The sequence below is a fragment of the Lepisosteus oculatus genome, chromosome 28, assembly GCF_040954835.1.
Source record: "Lepisosteus oculatus isolate fLepOcu1 chromosome 28, fLepOcu1.hap2, whole genome shotgun sequence".
Classification (NCBI taxonomy): domain Eukaryota; kingdom Metazoa; phylum Chordata; class Actinopteri; order Semionotiformes; family Lepisosteidae; genus Lepisosteus; species Lepisosteus oculatus.
Window position 1 is genome coordinate 9,788,704 of NC_090723.1, and position 13,001 is coordinate 9,801,704.

Here is a 13,001-nt window from a genome sequence, read left to right on the forward strand (position 1 = left end):
GTCAGTGTCCTGTCTGTCCTGCCTGTATTTGCACCGTGGACGAGGAGGAGCGATATTTCCTTCCACTGTATACTTGTAAATGGCTGGAATGACAAATAAACGTGAACTTGAACTTTTCAAAAAGCAGCCTTTTTTCTTTTAACACTTTCAACAAGCAATATCCTACTGTCTCCATCTTCACACATCCAGTCTCAAACTCTGCAACACCTTTATAATGAAAAAAAAAATGCTTAAGGGTTAAACAAAGAAAACGGGATTAAAGACCTTATCCAGAAAAATAATCCATGTATTTAAAAGTACGGGTGAAGTATTTCTTCTTTATGCTGCAGATTGCGCCTTAAAGCTGAATAGGTCGCCCTGTTAGACGCAGCGCGCGTCTGTAGTGTGGAAACACGGGGACGCGCGCAGCGCTGGTGACGGCATCCCCGACTGCGGCGCCGCTTCCAGCGTGTCCTCCCGCGCGGCCCGCGGCCACCAGGGGGCGCGCGCCGAGCGCTTCCTGGAAACGGGGAAGTGGCAGAGACTCGCGCGCCGTCAGGGCTGCCCAGGTGGAGCTGTACGCGCTGTCAGCCCGGGGGTATAAATATGAGAGCCAGGCAGGCAGGCGGGACAGCACAGATTCTCTCAGCCCTGGAGAGGCAGAGACCAAGAGAGCCCGCGAGCCTTTCTGATCCTCCTGCAAGCGAGACGCAGCGACTCTGCCGGCAACTTCTTCAGATCATCGGCTGTTCCAAGTATATTCTCGCGCCCAGAGGACGCCGGAGCTGAGCTGCTTGGGCTGACCGAGCTTTCCCCTCTCTTCCTGCCTGCTCCGGCACCAGATTAGAGAACAGCAAGAGCGAGCAGCGAGCCGGGAGGCAGCATGGGCCTGATCTTCAGCCAGCTCTACCAGGCGCTGCCCGGCCTGCAGGCTCGGATCCTGCTGCTGGGGCTGGACGGCGCGGGGAAGACCACCGTCCTGTACAAGCTGAAGCTGAACGAGGCCGTCTGCACCATCCCCACCATCGGCTTCAACGTGGAGCCGGTGGAGCCGGTGCGCGGCGTGTCCTTCACGGTGTGGGACGCGGGCGGCCAGCAGCAGATCCGGGCGCTGTGGCGGCACTACTACAGGGGCGCCCAGGGGCTGCTGTTCGTGGTGGACTCCGTGGACGGCCCGCGCCTCGCCGAGGCCCGCGAGGAGCTGGAGGCCATCCTGGCCCACGCGGAGATGAGCGGGGTGCCCTTCGTGGTGCTGGCCAACAAGCAGGACCTGCCGGGGGCCCGGGGCCCCGCCCGGCTGGCGGACGCCCTGGGGCTGGACAAGCGGAGCGGGCAGGACTGGCACGTGCAGGCCTGCTGCGCCACGAGCGGCGAGGGCCTGACGGGGGGGGCCCTGGCGAGGGCGTGCGTCTCCAGACCGCTGCCTTGGCTCACCCGCGGGATCCCTGTGGCCCTGTGTCGCAGCGTCGCGGGATGTGAGCCCCACAATTCAATTCATTCGATTTATCTGTCGTGATCCTTCCACGGGTGCATAGTATAGTGACAAGTGTTTCTCATTAGTCTCTCAGGTGCAGTATATAAATAGAAGACAAGACAATAGACTGTAACACAATAACTGTGTGGTAACAACCAGGACAAAGCAGAGAGAGGTGTTCTTCTCAGCACCCGTTTGAGTTATAAAGTCTGTTTAAAGGACGCAGTCTTGTTCACCACGGCTTGTGACTTTGCCTTCTTCAGTTTGACGGTTGAGACGGGTCACCGGTGGCCACTCATGTTATATCTGAGGCTGGGCGTGGTCTCAAGCCTGTACGAGATCAAGAGGAAACTCTGGGCACCTGGCACCTCATCTCGCCTTCTCCTCTTTCCTTCGTCTGGGCACTGTTTCTGGGGTTTCGTCCCTCAGCAGGACAAGCATTCCTGTTTTCGTGCTCCGTAACGCAACTTTGATGTCAGTGCGTGTTCATGCACTTTAATGTACAAAAATGGGTTTTTTAAATATATATTTTTTTCAATTTAAAGAATGCCTTTTTTTTTCTAAAAAAGAATGTAAATCTGTCAGGTATCTGCTCTGATTGTATTCTTCCTGACTGTAAAAATCGAAATAAACAGAAGTTCTCAATCTGGTGTCGGTTTGTCGCTCCCACAGCCGAGAGTTGCAGAACTGGGCTGAGCCGCCCCGCCTGTGATCCACGTGTCAGAGAGAGACGGGCCGACAGTTATCACAGGCGAGCAGCAGGGCCACTGTTCCTCAGCCAGTGTCCGCACCTGAGTACTCTCGAGTGGACAAGTCCACAGAGCTCATTCAGGCTTCCTGTTAATTCTCTGGGCCACAGCACCAGCTCTGTATGAATGAGTTTGCCTCACACATGGCCCCGGCGTCCCTGGATAAGCCTGATCTCTGCAGGTGTATGAGGTAGAGCTGGGCTTGTTCAGCATTTGCACAGACCAGCCCTTGAATTCCAGGAGCACAGATCGGTTTGCTTCTGTGTGCCTGTAGAGGGCGCCAAGATCCCACACATTTCTGCTTTTCTTTTGGCACAGTTCAGTCACAGCCTGCTGACTGCCTGCTGGACACTGTCTCAGAGGGGGGGTTTGACACAAAACCAGAAGACACATCAGCAGTGATCGTTTTGCTTTAGTTATCAGTGGAAGGCACTGAAAGTGCACAGTACATTAACACAACAGTGAGAGGATTGGCTTAGACAGAAGACAACAGTGAAATAAATGAATGAATGAATATCCACTTTACTCATTTCCTGCTTAAGGTGGAACAAGCCTCCTGTGTATCTAAGTACACTGCTGGGAAGCTCTGATCTTGCAGGGCCACGGCACAGGGTTTGCAGCTGGTCTTGAATTCAGCCAGCAGCTCACAGCTGGTAGCCCACTGAAGCTCAGCAGGTTTGGGCCTGGTCAGTACCAGGAGACTCCTGGGAAAGCTGAGGTTGCTGCTGGAGGAGGTGTAAGTGGGGCCAGCAGGGGGTGCTCACCATGTGGTCTGTGTTGATCCTAATGCCCCAGTATAGTGACGGGGACACTATACTGTAAAAAGGCACCGTCCTTCGGATTAGACGTAGAACTGGGGTCCTGACTCTCTGTGGTCATTAACAATCCCAGGGCATTTCTCAAAAAGAGTAGGGATGTTACCCTGGCCTCCTGGCCAAATTTCCCCCTGGCCTTTACCCATCATGGCCTCCTAATAACCCCCATTCCTGAACTGTCTTCATCACTCTGCTCTCCTCCCCACTGAGAGCTGGTGTGTGGGGAGCGTTCTGGCGCACTATGGCTGCCGCTGCATCATCCAGGTGGGGCTGCACACTGGTGGTGGTGGAGGGGATCCCCATTATCTGTAAAGTGCTTTGAGTGGAGAGTCTAGAAAAGTGCTATATAAGTGTAAGGGCATTATTATGATACCTGGAAAGTGGCTACATTTGTTCAATTCAGTAAATTAAGGGGTTCAGTTAGGTAAATAAAAACCCAGGGCGAAGGAAAACCAGGAGTGGCCGCTGCTTCTGAGGACCTGTGGGTCGCTGTTGTCTGAAACTGGGTGGAATCATAGAGATCTGCCATTAGATGGCGATAATGTACTATCAGTAGCAGGACTGGCCGCTCTCTGGATTGCTCACAATAAAGTGAGTGGGGCCATGTAAAAGATCTGACCAACATTTCACGTGTCCAGAAACTGATTGCTCTTCCACAAGAAATACGAAAGCATGTCACCAGTGTACATGTAAATTATAGTGCTGCTGTGATAGAGAAGCATGCCGTCAGCTGCTAGAGCTCTCGCTGTGAAGTGATGATTGGAGGTCAGTTTTGGTAGATCCTGGCCAGGTCACTAGAGAGGTAGAAAGAGCCATCTGTCTTTTCTCCATCTTCTATACAACAAAGAGGGAGACAGGATGACTTCAGCACCGACCTTCTGCATGAATATCTGTGTCTCCCTCTGTGATGCATCAGGAACATCTTCCTGAACCTTCTGAGTGTTTGGGGCTGCTCAGTTTTATGTTCAGTGTTAAGCTGCACACATATAGCCCTTTTGGCTTCTTGCTGGAATATGAAAGGTTTTTTTTCCAGATTAAAAAATTCTTTCAAAAAATACGCCTCACAACTCCCTACTGTCCATTCCCCTCTCTCACAGTCCAGCAGGGTCCAGCACTCCACCAGTCCCAAGTCTGATACCTCAGGTGCAGCTTTCTCCTAATTTTTTTGTCAAGCGGAGCTTCAAAACGAAACAGTTGAGCTCCCAGGAGGCCTGTTTTTTAAACACGGACAGTTTTGAGACAACATACAAGTTACAAGCCAGCGTTCGGATCAAGCCCCTGGTGCCTCTGGAGAGTGGCTCCCCAGCGGGATTGTGGGAAGGAGCGGAGCTGGGTGCAGAGCCCAGTCCCTGACCGTGTTGTTGTCACGGCCGCCACAGAGAGAGCACCGCCCCTCCCAGAGGCCTTCCTGTGCCACAGGGTTCCCATGGAAACACTTCCCTTGCCTGCTCTGTGTTGGAATGGGACTCAGGACTGGTCAGGCTCTCTCTCTGGCCTGTGGCTGATTGACAGGGCTGTTCCGTCCAGCTGCTGCTTCTGAGGGTTAAAGCTGGGCGCCACCAAGCACCCAGTCTGTTCTGTTCTGTTCTGTTCTCTGTCCTGTAGGCCAGGGGTCCCCACGGTGCTAGTGGCCTCCCTTATACTGATGGCAAAGCAAAGCAGTTTCCTTATAAAAAACATGACAAATTGAAAAACGAATCAATAGCTCATGAGGAAAGTAAAAAATGTGACATGACAGACTAGTCTTTGGCCTCGCCCCTTCCTAGCCTGTGCAGTGCCCTGGCCAGTGCGTGCTCACAGTTCCCAGCAGAGCGACACCTGCTGGCAGCCTGTGCACACTGCGGCTGAGGGACGGGAGGGCAGTGTGGGCGGGCCAGGCCCAGTTCGAGCCAGGCCTTGTGGGAATCAGGCAGCGATCAGCTGCGCAGGCCAGCGGAGAGCCTGCAGTGCTCAGAAGGAGTACTGTCCGCCGCCAGCACACAGACTCTGGGCACATCCTGCAGCGGTTGTGGGTGTGACAGCCCCCACCCTTCCTCCCAGCTGCGCCACCTGTCCGAGCTCACCATGTCTTGCCTGCTGGTGCAGCTCGAGGACAATGTTTCACAATTGCTCTGCCCTTGCCTGTAACAGCCGATAATGGTGTCCTTCAGCTTGGGGAAGGCTGTCACGGTCGACGTGTCCCAGTTTACTGGCGGACAGGACTGGACACTTGAGACCCCAAAAGACCTGGTTAGTCCATCCTCTGTCACACCGCAGCCAGTGGTGGCAGGAGCACCGCGTGAGAAAGGAGCAGTGGGATGATTCAGTGAGAGACCTGGGAGAACTGGGAGAGCTGGGAGCACACCGGACTGCGTCCCTCTCAGTCCAGCTGGAGAGCTCTGCACATTCCTGCTGCCTGCGTGCCAGGCTGCCTGAGCGACTGAGCCCCAGAACTGCGAGCAGGGATACTGCCTGTTTTGTAATTAGCACAATAACTGCTGAACTCCTTGTGTGTGCAGGGGTGGGTGGGACTAGGGAGGTGGTTTCCAGAGGGGGGAGGAGGGGTTACTGGGGTAGGGGGAGGGGAGGTGGTGTTGGGGAGGGGGGGGGTTTGCCTGCTAGTTCTTCCCAGTGTGAGAGCTCCTCCACCGGGCTGCCCTCCCCCTCCAATCCCTGGAGCTGCCTGGAGGATGGAGGAGGCGTGTCTACAGGCCTGTATAAAGTCCAAGGAGCTACTTCTGTGGAGCCATTCTAGAGTGCTTCCCTGTGCAGAGAGCGTGCGCACGAGAGAGAGAGAGACAGAGCAACAGGGAAAGGGCCTCCGCGCTGTTTCGTGCTATCAGTCATCAGCACCTGGGCCTCTGCAGATCCCCGCCTGGGTGGACTTTGTGCTGCCAAGCTGTGCTTCAGGGCGCTTTCCACTTTAAAGGGACCTGGGCGTCCGAGGAGATTTTCTTTCAGAAGCTAATGAACAGATCATTCTTTTAAAGGCAACTTTTTTTTAAAAAAAGCATTCAATGTCTACCTGTAAATTACCGGTCTGAACCAAAGCAAGCCCTCGCGTTCCGACGGAACGAGAATCCCCCCCTGGCAGGGAGCAGCTCCTCGCCCTCGGAAGAGCCCCTCGCAGAGGCACGCAGCCCGGAGGAGGGACCACCAGCCTCCTGCACCTGCCCCAGCTCAGGCTCCGGCTCCTGCTCCGGCTCCGGGTCTTACTCCTGCTCCAGCTCCAGGTCCCACTCCGGCTCCGACTCCGGCTCCGGGTCTTACTCCTGCTCCAGCTCCAGGTCCCACTCCGGCTCCGGCTCCTGCACCTGCCCCCAGCTCCAGTTCCCGCTTCCGGCCCCTGCACCTGCTCCGGCTCCTCGGCTAGGGGGGGGAGAGAGAGTCCGTTCCCCATGGGGCGCGAGCCTCGGACCAGTGCCCTGTGGGCGGCGTCCGCGCTGCTGCTGGCGGCGCTGTGCCTGACGGAGGAGGCCATCCGCTGCCCGCCCTGCTCCGAGGAGAAGCTGGCGCGCTGCAGCCAGCCGGCCAACTGCGAGGAGACGGTGCGCGAGCCGGGCTGCGGCTGCTGCCCCACCTGCGCGCTGCCCAAGGGCGCCCCCTGCGGGGTGTACTCGCCCCGCTGCGGCTCCGGCCTGCGCTGCTACCCTCCCCGCGGCGTGGACAAGCCCCTGCACTCCCTGATGCACGGCCACGGCGTCTGCACAGACGAGCGGGAGGTGGAGCAGCTCATGGGTAAGGGAGGGGCGCTCTTCGCTCTTTCTGTTCCGTCTTCCGGGTGTCCCCCCCCCCCTTTCCTGAGTCTGTGAAACCCTGTCTCTGCATGTGTCCGTCCTGCCAGGAGCACGCTCTCCCTCGCAGGCTGGATCCTGCTCAGTGTTTGTGATGGTTCCCCTGGCTCTGCTGCGCTGTGGGAGGCTTTGCTCTGCAGACCAGATAAGATCAGATCACTTTATCAGCCCTGTACAATTTCTTGCATTAGGAATTTGTCTTTTCGCAGACCCCTGCTTGCTCTCCCTGAGACACGCAGACAGGGAGAGAAGCTGGGGGTCAGAGTGCAGGGTCAGACATTTATACGGCACCCCTGGAGCAGCTGGGGTTAAGGGCCTTGCTCAGGGGCCCAACGGAGTAGGAGTCCTCTGCCGGCTGTGGGATTTGAACCAGCAACCTTCCAGCCACAGGCGCAGATCCTGAGCCAGAGGGCCACTGCTCCACCCCAATCCCGCCGCCCCCGAGTATGAGCCGGGCAGTTTCTGAGCCCCATGGCCCCCCAGGCTCTCTCCTGTCCAGCAGCAGGACTCCGTGCCTGGCAGGCTGGCACCGTGCCCCTCATGCGAGCTGCTGTGCCGGAAGAGCCCAGCGCAGCGCGGGCCCCAGGCGCGAGGAGCAGGGCGCCAGCCTCCTCTGAGGGTCAGTGCGTGTGCGCCGTCCTCACACAGCTTGCGGGGAAACGGAGCCTCTCGGTCGCTCAGCTCTGTCTGCGTGCGCCCTGCGATATGTGTGGAAGCTAAATTGTGAAATTACCTCCCTTGTTTGTCCCTTTATCGTGGCTTAGTACGTCATTCCTGGAAGTCTCACGCCGGAGAAAGCCGAATCGAACAGCTCAGTTAGTGAAAGGTGAAAAGGTTTCGCGGGGTCTGAGCGTCCGTTTGAAGGATCGTCTGTGTGGTGTGACCCGCGTCCAGCGCTGCCTCAGCGATGAAGACAGGGAGGGAGGGGCTTGTAAGGTCACCAGCAGAGCTGAGCCTCATGGAGGAGAGATGGGCCGAGTGGAGAGACCCCTGTGCTCTGGGCTGCTGGGAGCAGGTGTGTGACAAGGGGCAGGGTGTTCATTTGTAATCAGCGGCTCAGGGCTGGGGGGAGAGGGGACACCTGTGCTCTGGACAGAGAATGTGAGACAGTTGTGGTCAAGGACTCTGCTAGACAGACAGGAGGCAGGAGTCACCCGTGCAGATAAAGTGGGGCGGGCCTGCAGTCCAGAGAGGTCCATCCAGCCACTGGCACAGACTGGCACAGGCTGACATCTGTACCTGCCTGAGAAAGACATGGCTGATATCAGTCAAGGTGGCCACCATGGGCCCAGTGATGTTAGCCGAGCTCTGTCCCGTTGTGTTATTTCCACTTACTGACCTGCTCTTTCGATGCTGCGTCTTCTGTGCGACAGAGGTACCCAAGCCCCCCAAACAGCGGGTTCTCAGCCGAGCTGTCTGATTAAATAAACGCTTGCTATCATCGTGAGTATTATGACCATTGGACAGAGTGTCCTTCTGTTTCCTGAGAGGATTATGCTAAGAATCCGAAGTGGGACAGGAAAAGACATTCGCTGGGTTCTGGGTTCTGCATCCCCAGCTCCTGTCTCTGTGACTCGCTGCGCCCCGAGATTGGCGTCACAGCAGGGACCTCTTCAGGCCAGTGAGTGAAGTGTTGAGAGGCTGTTTCTCATCAGAAAGACGAACCGTTCGCACTGGGCTGCGCCAGTCAAGTGGAGTGAAGAGCACAGCACCGACAAGTCAGTTCCGGAATAATAATGAAATCTCGTAAATTCCGAGATTTCACAGAGAAACCCCAGGGCGCTGTTCCGCGTTCCTGGGGGCAGAGGCTCCTGTTCTGGGCTCTCGGAGGTTAACCGGAGGGTCGTGGGGTCGGATCCCAGGTTACACTGCTGCTGCACCCCTGAACCGTGGGGGCGCCCTCCCGAACGGCCCCTGCAAAAGTCCCAGCGGTGCGGACGGGCGCAGACGGAAGTCGCTTCGGATAAAAGCGTCAGCCCGAGAAAGTCGTGAAACGCAGACAGGAGCGGGCCCTGCCCCAGGGGCGAGAGGTGAAAAGTCACAGGAAACACAGAGTTAACGAGCGAGGCCTCTCGAATCGAGAGCCTCTGTTCTTGAAAGTTCTCTTAAATGCCTGGAATTCTAATTTCAATTTGGAAACCCCACCCCCCCCATGTCTCCAGCTGCTGTGTCATGACAAAGCAAGTATGCCTTTTAAACAAATCTGACATCACCGCCGTGCTGCAGCCCATGACATACTTTTCTTTGGATCGAAACAAAAAAGAAAAGAAAATCTGACTTTCACATCTGTGGCACAGTCGGCGGAGTTATCCATTATTAAATGGAGTGGAGTGAGTATTCTGGAGATGGGAGCTCTGCAGCCCAGAGTCCTAGCAACAGCGAACAGACAACAGTTATAAATAGCAGGGAGCTTAACAAACTCTCCGTATTAACAAAGCCCATGTAAAAAAGGCTGGCGTTTCAGCCTCTCAGAGCGCACCGAAAAGACGAAGAACTAGCGCCTGATACAGTCCCAGCTTGCATCTTAAGGCGTGCACTGAAACACCCCAGTCTGCCAGGGGTCCCCCTGGGGAGTAGGAGGCTGTTTCCTACTGTCCAATTTGCGAGACTGAAAAACAAACAAGAAAGAAAAATTGCTTTTGTGAATCGGAGCCTGCCAAGCACACACACCCAACGTGCAGCTCAGCTCAGCAAACAAAGAAGGCCGAACTCTTTTTTTTTCCCCCTCTGCGGGCAGACCGTCCCCTCTGCAGCAGGCCCGACAGGAAGACAGGGTCAGAGTGGGGAGTCCGCTCAGGTGAAATTCAGGGCGTGGGGGAGAAGACAGAGACACAGGGCAATGCCAAACCGGGCAACTCTGGGGCTACAGCCGTTTTGGACACAAGCGCCGAAAGGACTTGAAAGCATCTGGCGAGGTGGGCGGGTTTGGCTGTTTTGCAACTGAGAGGCGGACGGGACTGGGGAGGAGTAGGGGGGATCAAGCTCTGGGGAGCCTGGAGGAACGTCAACATCCAGAACTCTCAGTCAGAGAGGCTGGCGCCCAGGAAAGGCCCGACCTGGGGTATTCAGTGTGGATGGACGGGACAGCACAGCACCCCACAGAGATCCAGGAAAGTCTGTCATTTGCTGGCCGTAGACGTGCGCACTGGGATCGAGGCAGTGGGATACGATAGCCGGGGTAAAACACAGCAGACATTTTGGGAAGGAGCCCCCCAGGGATCCCCCCAGCTCCTTGCAAGGAGATCGGAGCAAAATGAAAACCGCACTAACTCTACCCACCTCTAGAGGTCTGGAGCCGCCCAGGACTCAAGACTTCCAGAGAAACCTGGCAGACTGGGATCGCGACAGCATGTAAGAAGCGGGTTCGAACAGAGCAGGTGTTCGACTAAAGCCAGAAGGAAAAACCCGGGGTCGAATCTGTGTCACCAAGGGCCGTGGGCCCAGAGGGACAGAAGGGACTCTCCGGGCGGGGGCGGCGCTGCCCCTGCAGGCCCGGGACCGAGACGGGTGCACGCTGAGGAGCCGAGGGCAGAGGAGCTGCACGATAAGATGAGTCTCCTGACGCAGGAGCCACGGGTCGCCTTACTTAATCAGTAACTGCGCTGCTGAACCCGGGTTTGACTTCGACTGGCCGGCCGTGCAGCCCGAAGGGAGGCTGCTGACGGAGCACAGGGGGGCATGGTGGGGCTGTTTATTCTGGCTGATAAGGGATATGGGGGGGGTCAGGTCGAGGGAGGGGAGATGCAAACACATAACACAGCTGGTGAGCGGGCAGCGCAGCTCGTCTCCTCTTCCAGCTGCGTTTTCATGACAGCGATGCTTGTTTAATACCCTGCCTTGGCAAACTGGCCAAACTGGCCATCAGTCCAAACCTCCAGTTCCCCCAGCCAGCGAGCACCTCCAGCCTGGGAAGGAAACACTTAAAACACCGGCTCTCCTGAGACACGGAGTCAGATCCTGCAGCCTGTCGATGACACTGTCAAGCAGCATCCCTGCAGACGCCCGCAGCAGCAGGGAGAGGAGAGAGGGAACTGGTCCCGTCTGAAGCTTCTCTCACCCAGCAGAGCTCCTCCTCAGCCTGGATGGTATTGAGCTGCTGCAGCTGGTCTACATGGCCGTGAGGTCTCGCCCAGCCTGGTGCGGCTGCTCTCTGACCTGGGTAAGAGCCTCTTCCATCACGAACTGCACTCAACCCCTCTCCCGTAAGAGGAGCTCTTGACATCCTCCTTCACAAACTCCTAGCAAGGGCTTTAATATTTGCATGGAAGGGGCTTTGTGCCATTTCAGTACCTACTACTACATATTCATATTGTCTTACAGGGATAAAAAAAACTTTTTCAGTGCCAGTTTGCAGAATCCCAGAGCCCATCTTTGACAGCAGGCAGGGGATCAGAGTGTTTTCACAATGCAGACTCCCAGGCATTGCCCCTCTCTCAGCCCCCTCCCCAAGACCTCAACCCAGGTAGCCCTGAGGAAGAATGTGCCCGTCCCAGAGAGAGTCTTCCTGGAGCTTCTGTTGGGCGGAATGCTGCCTCCTTCCCAAACAGAAGGGAAAGAAAATCCGGAGAGCTTATCGGATCGTCACTCCTGATCCCTGATGCCCTGGTCTGGTACCACAGTCCGCCACAGATCCAGGCTATTAGAGAAGCGGGCAGACAGTTCTGCTGACTGCTTGTCCACCTGTTGCTGAGAGTCCTGATCTGCGGGACTAAGCAGGTCTGACATACGGGACACACCGCCCGGCACAGAGCGGAGAAGACACACACAGCACAGTGTGGCGTGGCTAAGCGCATCATGTGGGGCCTGACGCAGATGCTCACGCAGGAGGAAGTGGAGGTGCTGCAGTTCAATTCAATTCAATTCCATTTAGTTTTCTATAGCGCCTTTCACAACAAGGTTGCCCCAGGGCGTTTAACAATGCAAGTGATCACACATGAGAATACAGAACAGAAAAGACCAGAAGACAACGGAGGAGAGGAACCAAAAACTCCTCAGTAAGGAGAAAAGAAACCTCTAGGGTTCCAAGGTCAACTGGCTGCCCAACCCCTTTGGGCATGCTAACATTATACAATTAAAAAAAGAAATAAATGAATGAGGGTATTAATCCATCCATCATGTCTTCTGTATGTCACTACTCCATGAAAATCTCTGTAGACCAGCAAAATCCTCCTAAACCATAGCTATATCCACGATGTCCCTCAATTTGTGTCCACGATGTCACACAGTTCAAACCAGACATTTCTCTTGCTGCTCCCTGCGATGTTGCCTGGCCTGACAATTAACTCTCAGTGTGTGCTGGAGCTCAGTCACACACAAAGCAAAGGACTGACGTCACAGGTTCAGGCAGGGTCACCATATCTCAGCATTGTTTTCACAACATGCTTCTTAGAAAAACGAGCCTGGCAGTTGGACCTGAGCTGCAACAGTGCCTGTTTGCTTGTAGTAGGGTCAATCATTAACGTCTGAGCTCTGTCAGGGCAGAACACTGTCATTTACTTAGGAACTCTCTGAACTCCAGAGATACCACCCTGTTCCCATCACAGGGGCAGGTGACATGCCACACAATCCAGTTTCAGAACAAGCAGCCGTCTTGTCCAGCAGCCTATGGAATCTCTTCTCTGCAAGTACACACTGGAGGAAAATGAGCAGGTGCTCAGATATCACAGCGTTTTCTTACACCTGCTGCTCAGCCTCCTCCTGGCACTGCTAGCACTGGTGTTGTGTTAACCACCTGCTACAGATGGGTCTGGAACAGCGCTGCCTGGGGTCAATGGTGTCTGGGGGTCAATGTGTCAGTGGAATCTATGGGTCAGTAATGTCTCTGGATCAGTAGTAATGGTGTCAGTGGTGTCTATTGTGTCAGTAGTGGCTCAGTAGTATCTATAGTGTCTGTAGCTCATTGTGTCTATAGTGTCAGTAGAGTCTGTGGTTCAGTGTGTCTATAGTGTCAGTAGAGTCTGTGGTTCAGTGTGTCTATAGTGTCAACAGAGTCTGTGGTTCAGTGTGTCTATAGTGTCAGTAGAGTCTGTGGTTCAGTGTGTCTATAGTGTCAGCAGAGTCTGTGGTTCAGTGTGTCTATAGTGTCAATAGTGTCTGTGGTTCAGTGTGTCTATAGTGTCAGTAGAGTCTGTGGCTCAGTGTGTCTATAGTATCAGTCGAGTCTGTGGCTCAGTAGTGTCTATAGTGTCTCAATGGAACATCAAGTATCAAT

At 55.3% G+C, this 13,001-nt stretch overlaps 2 protein-coding genes across 3 annotated transcripts in view; both read left to right on the forward strand.

Annotated features, from left to right (window-relative positions):
• The first annotated feature begins 534 nt into the window (after window positions 1-534).
• LOC102694041 (uncharacterized) lies at window positions 535-2,084 on the forward strand. The gene has a single exon (XM_015362258.2). The coding sequence runs from the start codon at window positions 863-865 to the stop codon at window positions 1,493-1,495; it is 633 nt and encodes a 210-aa protein (XP_015217744.2). The 5' UTR covers window positions 535-862; the 3' UTR covers window positions 1,496-2,084.
• A 3,659-nt stretch (window positions 2,085-5,743) lies between these two features.
• The window catches only part of LOC102694241 (insulin-like growth factor-binding protein 4), a 28,961-nt gene continuing 21,703 nt past the window's right edge, over window positions 5,744-13,001 (forward strand). For both annotated transcript variants that reach the window (XM_069185817.1, XM_069185818.1), the window contains exon 1: window positions 5,744-6,734. In XM_069185817.1, coding sequence (XP_069041918.1) covers window positions 6,395-6,734 — 340 coding nt within the window. In that variant the 5' untranslated portion in view covers window positions 5,744-6,394. The remainder of the gene's footprint in view (window positions 6,735-13,001) is intronic.

What these genes read in the sequence shown, in the direction of transcription:
- LOC102694041 (XM_015362258.2), top strand. Translation starts at nt 863, where the DNA reads ATGGGCCTGATCTTCAGCCAGCTCTACCAGGCGCTGCCCGGCCTGCAG.